Consider the following 17617-nt stretch of genomic DNA (forward strand, 5'->3'; position numbering starts at 1 on the left):
GTTACTTGGAGTGTCAGTGGAATGTGGTCCGTCCGTCCGTCCGTCCGTCCGTCGAGCAACTAACTGGGCCTCATGTGCTCCTCCTCACCGTCGGCTGTCTAGTGTCAGCATCCATGCATGTTTCAACTTATATTACCAACCATTGATTACTGACGGCCTTGTTACCTGCCTGCTACGCACACACACAGAGACGCGAGCGCACACACACACTCACACACACACACACACACACACACACACACACACACACACACAAAATCAATATTATTCAAACACACCCCATTCACACTTTTATTTATTAAGATCGTGCACTTAAACGTAAACATGCACATATAAATGTACTAAGATGCAGTTAGAGTACTGTAATTATACAGTATTATGTCCTTCACACATAGTGTGTGTGTGTGTGTGTGTGTGTTTACTCTTACCACTTACGAGTAGTAGCCGCCTGTAAGTGGCTTTTCAGAGCGGTTTTAAAGGAAGGTGGGGATTTACACTCCTTTAAGGCCTTCGGTAGGGCGTTCCACATTTTAGCGGTATAACAGGAGAACAAATTTGACCCTTTATAGATATAGATTACAGTATAGACATAGATAGATAGTTGTACCCGTGCACAAAGCACCTTCAAAGCACCTCAAAATGTGCTACAGCGCGACTTATGTCCACACGTGGCCATTTTCATGACCTTTCTACACTTGCTGTTAGTCTTGATTCCTCTGTCGTTGTTGTTGTGAGTGACCGTTGTTGGTACGACGCAGAGAAAACTGAAAACAATCCTTGTGTGTACTCGTTTCAATGTGAGACGCATCGTCGTGCCTGTAACAAAATAAAATGTTGAATCTGGTGTGTAGTAGAAGTGTTCTGCCAAGTGACCCCCTGGATATGAACGGATACGCCGATACGAGTCGATATGATGATTATGATCTGATATGATTTATTAATTTGTAACTCAATGTCCGTGGTGTTGGCAACTCCGAGGGTAAATTAATAAATCTTCTCTTGTGTCGTCATGACCATAAAACTGTTAAAAAAGTAGCAAATCTGCACGCTTAAAACATGTCACTGTCGCGCCGCGTTTCAAGCTTGTAGATCTGCTATATTTTTGATGGTTTTGTGTGACGCTGTGGTGTGATCAAGTATGATCATTTACGAAAACGAAAAAGTTAAATAAAATATGGAGATAAGAGGTTTCTGCCCGACAGCAACGATATGTATTAAAATTTCTTTCCTACTCTCTCTCTCTCTCTCTCTCTCCCTCCCTCCCTCTATCTCTATCTCTCTCTCTCTCTCTCTCTCTCTCCCTCTCTCTCTCTCTCTCTCCCTCCCCAGAACACATGACTTGGACAGAGAGGAGTAGTGAGAGCCTTGCCTAGCGCTGGCCTCTGATGTGCACTTCCATCTCCACACCACCGCCACCACCACCTCCACCACCACACTGACGCTCCTCTTCCTCCTCTACCTGCTCTTCATCATCACCATCACCAGCCCTCCTAACAACACAACACATCATCTGACTGTGAGTACTTTAGTAGTAAGAACTAAGCTTTTAATGCAAATATACAGCAATGTGTAGTGTATAGGCCTGTATGTGTTTTTTGTTTGTTTGTTATCACGGTTGGTTTGGACTTATGCAGCAACAATATGCGCCCAAAAATCGTACTTTGCTTCTGCGTAAAACAATGATAAAATAAATAATAATAAAGTGTTCTTTCACAAGAACAAATGGGGTCACAGACGAAACCCTTGCTTCTGTTCTTTTTTTTTTTAGTTTCGACCCAATTAATGTTAAAATGTTCCGCTGTTTTTTTTTTGGGGGGTGTTTTTTTATCGCTTCTTGGTGTAAAAGGACATTGTATATAGTATAAGACTATGTTATCGATATGGTTCAAACAAGTTTGGCCATACATACATACTGTATACATACATAGAGTATTACATGCAGTATGTGGTTCTGTGTATTTCTCCTAAAAAGCCTTTTCACTGGTATGTACACCACAGTATATTAAATGAACATGCTCTTTCGTCCTGTAACAGAGTCAGAGTGCAGAGAGTTAGTGCTGCAATAAGTTATTGTAAAGTGACGTAAATTCGTACTGTATCCAAGAACAAAATGGAGGCCTCCATTCCAAAGCCAGGTTGAAGAAAACACACTGTTCAACTGTCTTCCTCCAACTCGACTAGGGTGTGTCAGCGGTTTAATTGGTTTCAATGAAATTACGTTCCAAGTTCACATTCATACAAAGAAGATCAAAGAAGCAGGATGTTATTAATTTTTATTTCTTTTTTTTTTGCATATTATTGATGCTTTGCATACAATCCACTCTCTCTGTTTTAAGACCGGGGCGGCCGGTTTTCCCTCAATGTTTTCGACGGAGAGGAGAGCCGGCGTGGAGAATTAACTTTAAAAGCGTGGTGTGTTTCGCTGTGTCACATCCAAGTATGCTGGCAGGATAGTTTGGCATCGCCATCATGGCTGAACACATGGCTACCAAAAGAGAATCCATCATCAATCCTCTGTGGATAGTGTGCCACCTACTGGCCGGTGTTGGTGATGTCTTTTCAGAGATACATGGTGTGTGGTGTGGCAATAACCAGATGGAAACCATCTTAAATATCTCTGGCAGTGGTTGGAGGGAAGGGAGGAAGTAGTGCTCAGTTTGGTTTTGTTTTACTTGAAAGTAAAAGTGAGAAACACCACAGGGTAAAAATACAGCATTACAAGTATTATGTCCTGCCTTTAAATATTACTTAAGTCAAAGTACCAACGTATTAGCTTCTAAATAACACTTGAAGTCACTGCAAAAGTAAAAGCACTCGGTATGCAGAGAATGCTCATTTCAGAATGGGCATTCTGAGAAATGTACACGATTCTTTTGTTCAAGTCATTCAAGAATGCAATTATTAATCGTTTAAATCCGCAAAGTAACTGTAGTAACTAAAGCTGTCAAATGCCTCTGAAATGTCGAGGATATGGAGGTATAATGTGTAGTGTAGAAACATTGAAAACATGAAATTGTACAGTGCTTGAGTAAATATTTACTTAGGTGCTTTCCACCACGGCTTGGCACGGCTTGCCACCCTGGTCATAAATGGTGTATGTATGTGTTGTCAGGAACAGGTCGAACAGGCCTTTTTGGTTCAACTGACATTCCCATGGCTTTAACGGAAGATGGTGCATTTGTTTGGTTTGGTTGTGCCAGAGTGTTGTTGTTAGGAGGAGATGATGTTGGCTTAAGGGCATTAAGATTCTATGATACAGACACGTGTCTGTGGCAGGCACTTCTAGATTGTTTTTACACTCCATAATAATGTTATTTCAGGTCTTCCCACACATTTTTACCAATCAATTTCCAAAGCTTTTCCAGAATATTTAACCCAATTTCCAGGCCTACAGTACAGTATATGACAATCATTGGCTGCAATAATGAGTCTCTTACTCCTATGTGCTACACCACCTGTCCTAGGGCATAGGTCTCAGGCTGCAGCACGTTGTGAGCTTGTATGTCTGTTCTTTTTGTCACGTCCGGTGCACATTAGGCTGCATATCACATATGGCGAAAAAACGACTTACAGTATGTTACATATTTTGTGTAATGTTATACATGTTTTGGAAAATGTTTTTTAATTAAGAAAATCAATAGCCCAAAAGAATGCATGGACAAATATTTTTTTCCAGGACCCTTTATAAATTCCAAACCTTTTCCAGGACTGGAAAATGTTTTTATTTTTTCAAATTTCTAAATATTTTGAGGAATTTCATTTGATCATAAGACCTAATTACTGAATGTCTTCTGGTTCTCTTCAGAATAAAAATACAGTATGACACTGATTTACTAAAACGCAATGAGTCCACTAGGACAGTGGTTGTCAAATGATTTATTTTCAAGGACCCTAATAGAGTTACAGACCTGTAATGGTCATTTTATGTGTTTGTGTAGCGTATTCATTTTGTATGTCCGTGGCAAAAAATATATATTTTGACTGCTATCCATTCAATTAGTAGAATGTCATGGCAACTCCTCTTGCTCCGTTAATAACAGCAGTATTAGAATTATCTTTTAATTCATTGTATTTAATTTAGAATTTTAGTTTTACAGTATAAACACCACTTCTTTTAATGAAGAGTGACGCTGGCACATACAAAAGTGTGTTCAAAATAAATTAAAGAAAAGGAACGAGCTACGTATTTCTGAAGGTCAAAAAGCTTTTATCGTGTTTGTGATGTATTCGCCTTTTATGCAATTATCACTAAAGTACTAATTGTTTATGTTAACACCTACCCACCCACCCACACACGCAGCCACACACGCACGCATGTACCCCCCCCCCCCCCCCCCACACACACACACACAGACAGACACACACACACACACCACACACACACACACACACACACACACTCACAAAATGTGTGTATTAATGATTAGCAAAGTTAATGTCTAGCTTTTTGTTTGTGTATTTCTTTTTTCTTTTTTACCAAATTACTGAAAGAAAGAAATGTAATTTCAAGTCAAATCATTCGGGAGATTCTTGGTAAAGGCATGCTGTTTGTGGCTCCACTGTTGCAGGTGACATCAGTTGCAAGGGGATGACCGAGCGCATTCATAACATCAACCTCCATAACTTCAGCAATTCTGTACTTGAGACCCTCAATGAGCAGCGCAACCGCGGCCACTTCTGTGACGTGACCGTTCGGATCCATGGAAGCATGCTACGAGCCCACCGCTGCGTGCTGGCCGCTGGGAGCCCCTTCTTTCAAGACAAGCTGCTGCTGGGCTACAGCGACATCGAGATCCCCTCCGTGGTCTCCGTGCAATCCATCCAGAAGCTGATAGACTTCATGTACAGCGGCATCCTGCGGGTGTCCCAGTCGGAGGCGCTGCAGATCCTCACGGCGGCCAGCATCCTGCAGATCAAGACGGTCATCGATGAGTGCACGCGCATCGTCTCGCAGAACGTGGGCCTGGCCGGCCCCGGCGGCTTCCCCGGCGTGCCGGGCGTCGACTCCGGCCAGGAGACGCCCCGCGGCACCCCCGAGTCGGGCACCTCGGGCCCCAGCAGCGATGCCGAGTCGGGCTACATGCAGGCCACGTCGCAGCAGAGCGCCGTGGACCGGGCGTACTACTACCAGGGCCTGGCGCTGCAGAACGGGACGCGCGAGCGTGGACTGTACACCGCTGTGGCCAACTACGACCAGGTTAGGCTCACTTTCCTTGTTTGGCACTGCATTGATAAAAAACCTGCAGCTCATGTCAGTCAGTCCCTCAGTCAGTCACGCCTCATGTCACGCTCCATATATGGCCAAGGCAGAAATTAATTTGCAAGTGTGACTCGCCTCACGGCAACCACACTTGCAAATTAATTCTGCACCTTTTATGCCCATATATGGAGATCCCTGATGTCATCAATATTAAGCCCATATGAATGCCCATATATGGACATATTCTGTCAGTTTCTGTTGTGGGCTAGGTTGCTTCTTGCCCTTAGGGCGTCTCACTAGTAAGTAGTACTAAGTATTACTATTTGTGTTATGACATGATAACGGTGAGACACTTATGCAGCATAGCTGTTCTGGACACTTTATATACAGTATATATATATATATATATATATATATATATTTTGTTTTACCTACGTTTATGACTGCTCCATATTGTTGCTGCTTCTTTTTCACTTAGTTTTTTCCCCCGCTGTACACAACAGTGCTGTTTTCTTTTCATACTTTCCTGTAACTTTGTAACCTTAACTGCTGTGCCGCCTCTGAGCGTGTGATAACAAAGGTATCTATATCTATCCATCTATCCCTCCATCCATCCATCCATCTATCCATCTATCTATCCATCTGTCTATCTATCTATCTATCCATCTATCCATCCATCCCTCCATCCATCCATCTATCCAGGGCCTGGACGGCGTGCAGAAGGACCAGCAGACGCAGCAGGACCCTCCCTGGATCACGCGCATCCACGAGCGGAGCCAGCAGATGGAGCGCTTCCTCTCCACCGAGTCCTCCAACACCCACTGCCGCAAGCAGCCCCGTCCGGTGCGCATCAACCCCCCGGGCGGCGTGCACCCGGGGGGGCCGGGGGGAGGCGGCATGCACATAAAGCAGGAGGCCGAGGACGAGTACGGCTGCTACAACGTCATGTCGTCGGACTGCCAGGAGGACGGCGGCGGCAGCGGCGCCCACCACCACCACCACGCGGCGGTGGAGGGCAGCGTGGAGAGCGAGCCCAAGGGCGAGAGCTTCGACTCGGGGGTGAGCTCCTCCATCGGCACGGAGCCCGACACGCTGCTGGAGCAGCAGCAGCAGCAGCACCACTACTCCACCATCTACGGCGGCGGCAGGAGGGAGAGCCTCGGAGAGGAGGGGATACAGGTGTTTGTTTGTTTGTTTGTCTTCACTTAACTTGAGAATTCAAATGTGAAGGAGAACGCCTGAAAACCCTCCGGGGGCTTGAGAAGTGGCATTCTCTGGAAATATTTGTACATTCATTGGATAGAATCATGTATAGACATGTCATACAGATGAAAAGCTATGGGTAATATAACAAAGAAATGAAACAGCAAAAGAATATCGCAACAATAAAGAGTCAAAGACACACAAAAAAACAAACCTCTAAGGTAAATGATGAATAGACCCATATGGAAAAGTACAGTATTTAAAAGCGATTTCAGAACCTTCTTAAATTGGTGAGAGAAGACAACTCCAATAGATGTAATGGCAGAGAATATTCCATATTTCTGAATATTTCTCCATATTGGAGTTTAATGGACAGGTGGACAGCCTATATTAAATGTAGTTTAATGGACAGCCTATATTAAATGTAGTTTAATGGACAGCCTATATTACATGTAGTTTAATGGACAGCCTATATTAAATGTAGTTTAATGGACAGCCTATATTACATGTAGTTTAATGGACAGCCTATATTAAATGTAGTTTAATGGACAGCCTATATTAAATGTAGTTTAATGGACAGGTGGACGGCATGGGAGGAGGAGGAGGAAGCGACGGCGGCCCGGTGCACATCGAGGTGAGCGACTCCTCCCCGGAGCAGGTCCAGCTGGAGAAGATGGAGGAAGCGTCCCACATCACTAGTGACAGTAGCATGATGATGCAGCCGCTGGCCAACAACCCGGTGGTGCTGGGCCAGGCCCTGCCGGGCGGCGGGCTCCACGGGCACTACCTGCGCGGCCACCCAGAATCACACACACCCAGCAGCAACCTGAGGATGCCAATCACTATGACCAGCAACTCCCAGGTGATGGGCACCGCCGGCGGCAACGCCTACCTGCCCAACCTCTTCGCCACCCAGACGGCGAGGGACATCAAGCCTTTCCTGTTCAGCCTGCCCCCCGGGTCCGGCATGGGGGGCCAGCAGCCCCCGTTCACCCCCATGCCATCATTCCCCAGCCCGCTGTCGGTGCCTGCGGCGTCGGCCGGGCAGCAGCCGCAGACCCCCGGGGGCCTGCTGGGACAGCAGGGAGAGAAGAAGCCATACGAATGCACTCTCTGCAGTAAGACCTTTACTGCCAAACAGAACTACGTCAAACATATGTTTGTCCACACCGGTGAGTCACGTCTCCCTCTTTTTGCTCTGATCTCTTAACCACTTAAACCCTGTGTGCTTTGTTGGCCCGGGGCGGGGTCCCCCAGGGGTCTAGACTTGGTCCTCTCCTTTTTTTTTTTTATATTTTAGTTTTACCAATACACCCATCTGTTCAGCGAAAATAGCAGCTCTGCGAGTTCACAGCGCATTGCATTGTGAGGTGTCGTTGTTGAGCTTGTGAGCGCTGCTATTTTCGCATGAATGTTCACCTATTTTCACCGAGAGTTCACCTATTATGACCGGAAGAATAGGGATGCAGGGTTCATGCGGTTAAGATTGATTTATATTTTGTTGCACACCAGTGTCGAATACCGAAAACAGCTTATCGATAGAATGGAAGTATTATTGTACATGCAGTGCACCACGGTAAAAGTATTACGCTTTTTATTTATCCTATACTGGCAACAGAAAAGTACTATTTCCCTAGATACTTGACTTGACGCTGAAGCAATGTTGAACAGTATATATATAATTTCTTTCTTTAAAGGCATTTGCTGCCTTTGTATACAGGTATACAATATATATATACAGGTATATAACTCAAATATTCCTCTGTGGGGGTGAGCATCCTAAAGTAAATATGTACTTACGTACAAGTGAACCCGTCTTGACATAATGCTTCACGCCCCAAGTTACCGTTTTGTTCCATGAAGCTATGATTACACAAGGCTATATTCATAAATCTTATTATTGCCCCACAGTGTGATTTTGGTGACACCACTGTTGCTAGGCAGAGGCTCGCTCGGCAACAACTGGGAACATTGCACCACCCAGTAGCGTCTACCAACACACGAAAAAATAAATGAAAAAAATAACACAACCGAAATTGCCAGAAAACAGAATCTCGACAGAAAGACAAGGGCAGAGTTGAGCTTCAAGACGAATGGCTTAAGATAAAGCTTTCAAATGCAAATGAGTCTCATTTACATGATCAATAGTACAGACCTTTTGACCACCGTGTGTCACAGAGTGAGTATAGAGAGCTAATAAATGAGCTTGGAAGCGCTTTTGTTGTGATCTGACGGTGATAACAGTGAATTCTAGTGAGTCTTTGCAGGCAGGCTGGCATCAATACATTAATTCAGGGTTGGGGGGGGGGGGGGGGGGGGGGGGAGGATCCATTCATGCCCCTGGTTTGGTACTTCATTTCTAAGGCCATGTTTTTTTTCCCGAATCCCCAAGTATGGTCAGACTGAATTAAAAATATGATAAATTTGATATTTATGTTGGATAATATCACAATTTAACAATCGAATAAAAAATGTAAAAACACATTACGTTAACCAAATTAACCCACCCACCATTTCGGCGTAAATGTGTCCAAATTCGTCCTTTTTTTCTTTCTTTCTTTTAAATAGCGGCAATAGCAGATCTACAAGCTCACGTGAGGTCATGTGAGCTTGTAGATCTGTTATGTTTGCTATTTGCTGTACAAAGATGTAGATTTAAGTGGTTAAGAAAGTGCCCAACCCCTCCTGTACTTTCCCAAAGTACAAAGATGTGTTTGACGTGGTTCTGTTTGGCATTAAAGGTCCTACAATGAATGTACACACACGCACGCACGCACACACGCACACACGCACACACACACACACACACACACACACACACACACACACACACACACACAGACACACAGACACATATACTAGGGGTGTAACGATACAGTATCTGCATAGGATAAAAGCATATCGATATGTAAACAGCAACGTATCGTATCGTTTGTCTTTGTATCGTATCGTTCTGCAATGCAAACAATCAATATTGAATAATTTTGCAATGCAAATAATCTATTGTATCAATACTAAGTACTTATGCGTTGCATAGCAATTTTCAGAACTAAAACTAAAAAGAGGGCTTTAATAATTATTAGCCTACATTTCAGATAGATTGACCTTTATTATCCCAAGGGGGTAAATCAGTCGCCCAAAGGCAGCACAGCAGTTTAAGGATATTTACAAAGTTACAGAGAAGTATGAAAAGAAAAAATCTAACAGTGTACAGTAAAGAACAAGGAATGCCAAAGAAAGGGAACAAAGAATATACACATAAAGTCTTAAAAACAGTCCATTACATATTGCTACACTTGGTCTATCAATAAATGTGTGTATTCTCTGTGTTCCTGTCAAGATGCGGCTTTGTCCATAATGTGTTCAAATATAATGTCCATGTATTTACCAGAGAATCACTGTTTACTTTATATCTATAATAATAAATGTTTTCCAGTGGGCGCTGGCGGCGTGTTCCTCCTCCGCGTCATCAGCGCCCACACCCTAGGTGGGGTTGGCGATAGGGCCTTTCTGTGTGGAGTTTGCATGTTCTCCCCGTGTCTCCTAGGGTTGATACCCTCACAAAAACATGCACGTAATCCTGGTCTCAATAATGCCTCCCCCTGGCCAGCCGGGGCGCCTGATGGAGGGGAAAGGAACTGGTTGGAATAACGTGTTCCTTCCACGCGCTACGTCCAAACCAGGGAAATCTCCACTGTCAGGTGAAAAGAAGCAACTTGGACTCCTCATGCATAGAAGGAAGCATGAGGTCAGTCCGTTGTCTCCCCAGGCGCGGCAGAGGGAGAGCAGAGCCCAGGATTACATAGGCAATTAGCACTGGGTGAAAAAATGGGTTACAAAATTGTGGGATAAAAATTATAGTCTAAAAAAAAATAATAATAATAATAAATGTTTCCCTTAAAAAAACCTGCACTATTTAAACGTTTCACACATTTCTATGCTAAATAGTTACTGTATCGATACGATTTTTTTTACATCGTATCGTATTGCCATGAATGAACCAATATCATCCATGTATTGTATCGTTAACCATGTATCGTATACCTATCGTATCGCTGTTAAAATGTATCGTTACACCCCTATTGCATACATAATGTACATACATACATGCATACATACATACATAATAATTATGTCAAGTATATTATACTTAGATACACTCAGATGAACATTACCCGCTCATTACAATAACCTTGATTTTCTGCTCAACTAATAATCTTAATTATGGTTAACTAGCGGCCCCTTTGTAGTCACTTAGCACAGGGGTTTTCAAAGTGGGTGACGGGGCACCCTGAGGTGACGGGGCACCCTGGGGTGCCGCGGCGGGAGTCCAGGGGTGCCGCGAGATAATTTGATAATATTTGGAATTTATTTGGATACTTGAAAAAATATTTAGTATCATTTTAAACTTGAAGTACAACGTTATTTTCAGTCAGTTCTAACCAGTGTTGCAGTGGTCTTGGGTCGCGCGCCCCCGACGACCCAAACCTTTTCTGAGGCGGGGTCTCGCACCCCCCGAAGTTCACACCTCGACAACTGTTTAACAAAGAAACGAGCCTATTTGCATATCAATAGACCTGTATAGTAGGTGTCGAGCGACGTCCGCGACCCCCCAAACATTGAATCACCACTGCACCACAGGTTCTAACCAAAATGGCTGTTATCTCAACGTTTTCCTCGCAACATAATCACTAAAATATCGTCACTGTCGGGCAGAAACCTTGTATCTCCCAAGTTTCGTATTTTACATCTTTTGGTAAAGCACAGCCCTGCTGCATACCAGACTGTCGCACTAAACTAGTGAAAACAGACGATCTACAAGCACACAACGCCTCGCGAGTGCTTTGTAGATCTGCTGTTTTCACTAGTTTAGTACATTTTATAGATGATAAATACAAACGGTTTTGGACATACAAGGTTTCCACCTGACAACGACGATATGCTATAAATATAAGGTGCTGGGAGTGAAAATTATAATGTAGGGGTGCCTCGGATTAAAAAAATATTCATGGGGTGCCCTGAAACAAAAAAGTTTGGGAACCCCTGAACTATAGCAGCCCCTTTGTGGTCACTTAGCATACTTAATGTTTGGCCACCCAAATGAGCACAACTCCATCTGGCTGGCGTTTACGCAGTGCGTCGTCCAAAGTTACTTCTTTCTCATGTATTAACCCATTTAGGCCTAGAATTATTGAATGCTTTAACCAGTGAAAAATAGCAGATATACAAGCTCACAGCGCGGCACCGAGTGCCGCGCTGCGAGCTTGTAGATCTGCTATTTTTGAAAAATCGTGAAAATGTGTGCAAATCTTTCAATATATATTTTTCAAAGCAGGAACAAGCCTGGAACAACATATTTTGAGATGGGGGGTCTGCGGCCGAATAAATGTAATTTTGGGGGTCCTTCACATGAAAAGGTTTGAGCACCACTGACATAGTAGTCTCCCAAGAACAGACTAACTGAGCTCCAGTTAAGTGAAAAGGACCTTTTCTTTGAAGATGGCTGGCCAGATTGCTGACATAGAAACATAGGTTTTTTTCCAAAAATCTTAGAAGGATTCAAAAGACACTTCTAATTTTCACGATTCTAATTTTTCAAGATTTTTCAAAAATAGCAGATCTACAAGCTCGCAGCGCGGCACTCGGTGCCGCGCTGTGAGCTTGTATATCTGCTATTTTTTTTATATTGAAAGCATAAAATATTGCATCATAATGTGTTAAATGGGTTAATTTACAACATGTTGACAGCAGAGACGGTGAAAAGTGGCTCACGGGTCCGGCGAGTGACTGACAGGCAACCAGAGAAATAAATATTGAAATAAATAAAAGAAAAACCCAAAATAGATGTTTTGAATCGATGTTGCTCAGGACGTTTTGAAGGTAATTTGCCAGCGGGGGATTTTAGGAACGTATCCTTGCTGGGCTGGCGTGTTGTCATTTCTTTTGTTTGGTCTCTCATATCTCTCATCGTATCGCCTCTCTCTCTGCGTGTGTCTTCTTCTCTATCGATAACTTCACAAGCGAAGCGACTGCCTTTATCTTTATCACAGTGTTATCCTTTCTCATCATGTTTAATGTTACATTCGAAAATCTTAAGATGATCTTTAGGGCATTTGCTGCGTTCCAGTCGATTAGGACAGTGGAGTAGAAAAAAGTATAACAATTAACTTTCCATTGTTAATTGTGCATATCAAACATGCAGTGAAACCTATAAAAAGGACGTAATTCAGTCTGACCAAAGAAAGGGGGAAAAGAAGGGTATCTACATGTATATTTGCACGTGCCCATGAATGATCAGGGGAGGGGGATATCAAAGGTGGAGGCAAAAGAAAGCCATGGCCAACACTGCAAGTCACAGAGCCCTGAATTTCCTTTCACTTTTTCCAGTGGAACCTGCTACAATATTTAGATCACAGCTTGGTATTGTCTAAAAAAGAAAAAAAAAAAAAGGAACGACACAGTTATACATATACCAGCCTGTCTCGTCTTGTCGGGGTCCCAGTATGAAACAATGAATCAACAATCAAACATCAGAGCTACCTGGTAAAGACCTTTAGAGTCGATGCGCGCCGTCGATCTGTTTGGTTGAAGCTCGCTCAAAACGATAGAATTCATATTTATCATATTTATCATACCACCTGAAGACGGAGGAGGAGTGCCTCAGCCGTGTGTTTATGTTCCATGGATCATCTGGCACCCACTTGGGGTGACTATAGAGATCAAGCAAAGGCTTCCTGCATTTTTTTTTTTTTTTTTTTTTGTATGAAACATTTTTGTCTCAGACAAAAGGCAAAGCTTTTTTGGCACCAAAACTTTAAGCTCGATTCACCTCCATTCTCAGTTGCGGATGTGTCCTCATTCTGCAATGTCTTTCCAGTTTGTAAAGAAAGTCCAGACGCGGAGAGGACTCTCTTATTTCATAATGGCTGTTTTATGCGCATCGGGTCAACTGATACCCGCACACCACCGGACCCCAGCGAGCGCTGCATTCTCTGTGTGAGCTACTGTAGCTTCCCCTGGAAAAAGAAAAAAAGAAAAAAGAAAAGAAAAGCTAGCGCAATTCTCATTCTTGTGTTGGGAAAGAATGTGATAGTAGCCAGCGTGTCATCTGGCCAGTGGCGCTCCACTTCAGTCTTTTCTGCTTTCCGTCCTGAAGCTCTATCACTGTAGTGCAACATTCCTTATTGCGTTCATATTTTATAATATGAGTTACTGGAGTTGTTGAATGTTGAGAGGAGAACCGACAACACATCGGGAAAAAAAAAACTAAAAACAAAAGAGCTCATTATATCTTACAACAGTTGTACAGTGTCACTGCTGCCATGAAGTAAATATGTGTTTGCCGGAGAGACCAAGATATGCACAAGTTAGATACTTGCTAGAGTAGTAGTCTGCGCCCGGTGAAAGGTTTTAGCATTCGCCCATGACACGCAACAGCTTTGCCAACAGACAGACTTCACTTGTCAGATCTGTGTGAAAAGAAATAATAAAAAAGGAACAAAGACACGACCATATGTTAAAGGCACTTGTGGAAGCAGCAGGAAAAAGAGCGGTTTGTTTTCATGTTCTTTTTTTTCTCCCTTTATTTTTTTTTTTTGTTCATTTGGTTGTTCCGTATGCTTTCTGTCTTAACCCATTCAGAACGGGTACACATTATTGCGTATTATTATTTTATGCTTTAACTATTGAAAAATAGCAGATATACAAGCTCACGGTGCCGCGATGTGAGCTTGTAGATCCTGCTATTTTTGGAAAAATTGAGAAAATTTGAATATTGACCCGATTCTATAAGTGTCTTTTGAATCCTCCTAAGGTTTTTTGAAAAACCTATGTTTCTATGTCAGCAATCTGTGCTATAGCCATCGTCAAAGAATAGGTCCTTTTCACTTTTCAGTCTGTTCTTGAGAGACTACTATGCCATCTCAAAATATTTATTTCCATTTACCAGCCAGATGCAAAATTTGAGTTACAAACGTTCGCTTTAAAAATGCATATATTCAAAGATTTGCCACACATTTTCACGACATTCACAAAAAATAGCAGATCTACAAGCTCACAGCGTGGCTGTGAGCTTGTATATCTGCTATTTTTCAATAGTTAAAGGAAAAATATGCAAGCTTGTGTGTACACAACAACATTCCCCCCTCCCTCTCCCCTCTATGACAGGCATCAAACAGGTAGTTGTCTTTGATGATTTCATTGATTAAAGAGATCACTAACGAGGACTTGACACCTTTATGGCCCAATCAATTACCTTAGTGCACAAGCCCTTTGAAGTTCAAAGGGAGCAATTAAGAGCTCTGGCTGAGCTCCCCCTGACAAAAACGTCCCTCCACTGTTTTTGTTGACATTTAATGTCAACATAAAGAGTGGAACAGAACAGAAATACAGCCAAGGGATGTGTCTTTCTGCAAGGAAACATCCCAACACAACAATATAGTTACTGATGAAGGGAAATGACTGCTAAAAATGTATATACATATACATTTTTTAATAGTCTTAAAGTTCCATATAATTCCTTTAAAGCGTTCAATAATTCTAGGCCCTAAATGGATTAATGTTTGTGTCTTTTATGTATGTGCGCACGCAGGTGAGAAGCCTCATCAGTGCAGCATCTGTTGGCGCTCGTTCTCCCTGAAGGACTACCTAATCAAACACATGGTGACGCACACGGGGGTGCGCGCCTACCAGTGCAGCATCTGCAACAAGCGCTTCACCCAGAAGAGCTCGCTCAACGTCCACATGCGGCTGCACCGCGGCGAAAAGTCCTACGAGTGCTACATCTGCAAGAAGAAGTTCTCGCACAAGACCCTGCTGGAGAGGCACATGGCGCTGCACGGGCCCTGCCACGGCGGAGGAGGAGGAGGGCACCATGTGGCGGGGGGTGGTGGCGGCGGGGTGCCCCCGGCGGTGGTGGTGCCCGGCGGCGGCGGCGCCGTGGTCCCCCCGGGGATGAAGCTCGAATCGGTGGTGCCGGGGCTCACGCCCCCAGGTTCCATTCCCATGCCCATGGCCGCCGGCGTGCCCGAGCCGGGAGTGGTGGTCATGGCCATGCCCGGCCCCGGCGGGGGCGCGCCCGGAGGGGGCGGCGTAGTAGGGGTCGGCGCCGGCGCGGGCGGAGTGGGCGTGGCCGCGGAGGCGAGCTGCCAAGAAGGGACCACCTACGTGTGCTCCGTCTGCCCTGCCAAGTTCGACCAAATAGAGCACTTCAACGACCATATGCGAATGCACGTCTCCGACGGATAAGTACAACATAGATTAAAAAAAAACTTTCTTTTTTGTTTTGTTTGTTTTGTTTCTTCCCGAAAAAGAATGAGAGAATTTTTTAAAATGGCACTAGATTTTTTCTTTTTTTTTTCTTTTCTTTTCTTATTTTTGGGGGTATGAAGAGTAATGAGTATAGACACTGGCACATTAAGTTTCCCAAAAAAACAAAGTTTTAGTTTTGTTTTGTTTTTTTGTTATTTTGTTATTCTAAAAGAAAACAAAAGATGGTGGCCTTAAGGCTTAAGTAGTTTGATTATTGATCTACTGGATGGATCCTAACTACTAGGCCTCTAAATGTATGCTTTCCTAAAAAAAAAGAAATACTGATTTTATGTGTTGAACACTACCGAAAGGCCTACGAAAGAATCGCACACATACACACAGACACACCAATTATAGCGTAGTTAGATATATCTGTACGTGTGCACCAAGTGCAAGTAGTGTAAGCGTATTGTGTGTGAGTTTGCGTGTCGACGTCAATACTTGTGTGTACGAGTGACCGTGCGTGTTTTTGTCTTGGTCCGTGTGTGTGTGTGTGTGTGTGTGTCCGCGCGTGTGTGTGTGCGTGTGTGTGTGTGTGCACGTGTGTGTGTGTGTGTGTGTGTGTGTGTGTGTGTGTGTGTACACATACTGCCATGGCAGATTGTGAACCCATGCCGACCGGTTTGGAGACTTTTAGATGTCCAAGCTTACTGTGGTATAATTTACAACAACAACAACAACAACAACAACAACAACAACAACAACAACAACAACAATAACAACAAAACAACATAAAAATATATATAATATAACTATATCATCTGGGTTGGGCTAAATATTCCCTCTAAAATACTGATGGTCACAAGATTGCCTTCTCTTATGTAAAAAAGAAAAAAAAGAACAAAAAAAAAATAGTTAATTTGACACTGGGTTTTTATTTATTCCTTTGGTTTTTAAGGATTACAATGCAGCTGTTGTAAAAGGTACCAATTTCAATCATTTTAATGAAATATAACTTCCTGTCATTGGTTACAGGGGCAATTATTTTTGCCTATGTTTTATAAATATTGTCCATGCGTTTTGACGGTTTAAAAGTTAAGTTTACTAAATTAGGGTTTCTCGATGAGACAGTATTTGAGCAAAACAATATAATGTTTCTTTTTTTTTCTCTCCAGAATTTAGCTCATTTGCATACACTGCCACTAGTATCTTAAAAAGAAAAGACTGTTAAGGCTGGTACAACTCTTCCATTTCCAAGATGTAAGAGATAGACAGAAAGAATTAAGATTCATTTTCAATTATCAGTAGGAGAAATTCTGTTTTTGTTTTTGTTTTCGAAGGCTTTCACACATACAAGTACACGCAGTGAAATCCTGCAGTGTTAATCTAACTCTGAGTCCATTTGGTTCCATTTCTATCCTCGACTAGACTTAAATTAACACTTTGGGGATTTCACAGTGCAGTAGTTTTATGGCAGGCAGGCTTGCGTATGCGCGGACAAGGCTCTCTCCGACAATATTGCTGCTCATTAACTTGCACCTGACTGTTATGAGATGCAGATTACAGCAGGATTTGTCATTGTTATAACTATTATTGTTATCGAGTGGCCTACAACGTGGTTATCGTTTGAGAATCTCATCATATGTCAGGGGTTGAAGTCAGCTGTCGATTGGCCCAGTGCTAAAGAGGGAGGGATTTGCTTCGAACCCCCCCCCCCCCCCCAAAAGAAAATACAAGAAGGAAAATTCAATACTATTCTTCTGCTTCCTGGAACCCATGTTAAGAACCTGTTCAATAATACTGCTAAGCTGTTTTATAGCAAAGAGGGGGAACTGATGCGCCTCATAGCCGGGGCCTCAGCTCCCCCTGGTGGAAACAAAATGGCATGCAACGTTTTGAAAGGGAAATGCAGTCAAGTTAAGCGAAATACTGAACAGAACGAACACACACACAGAAACATGAACC

The 17617-nt window shown here is 43.2% G+C and overlaps 1 protein-coding gene across 1 annotated transcript in view; it reads left to right on the plus strand.

Annotated features, from left to right (window-relative positions):
* zbtb20 (zinc finger and BTB domain containing 20) overlaps positions 1-17371 on the plus strand; it is a 72168-nt gene extending 54797 nt beyond the window's left edge. The window contains exons 2-6 of the mRNA XM_080749171.1: positions 1330-1516; positions 4569-5197; positions 5903-6379; positions 6984-7575; positions 14994-17371. Of these exons, the coding sequence (XP_080605297.1) occupies positions 4589-5197; positions 5903-6379; positions 6984-7575; positions 14994-15649 (2334 nt within the window). The 5' untranslated portion in view covers positions 1330-1516; positions 4569-4588 and the 3' untranslated portion in view covers positions 15650-17371. The remainder of the gene's footprint in view (positions 1-1329; positions 1517-4568; positions 5198-5902; positions 6380-6983; positions 7576-14993) is intronic.
* The last annotated feature ends 246 nt before the right edge of the window (positions 17372-17617 follow it).

Source organism: Nannobrachium achirus, assembly GCF_963921795.1.
Source record: "Nannobrachium achirus genome assembly, chromosome: 19".
NCBI classification, from domain to species: domain Eukaryota; kingdom Metazoa; phylum Chordata; class Actinopteri; order Myctophiformes; family Myctophidae; genus Nannobrachium; species Nannobrachium achirus.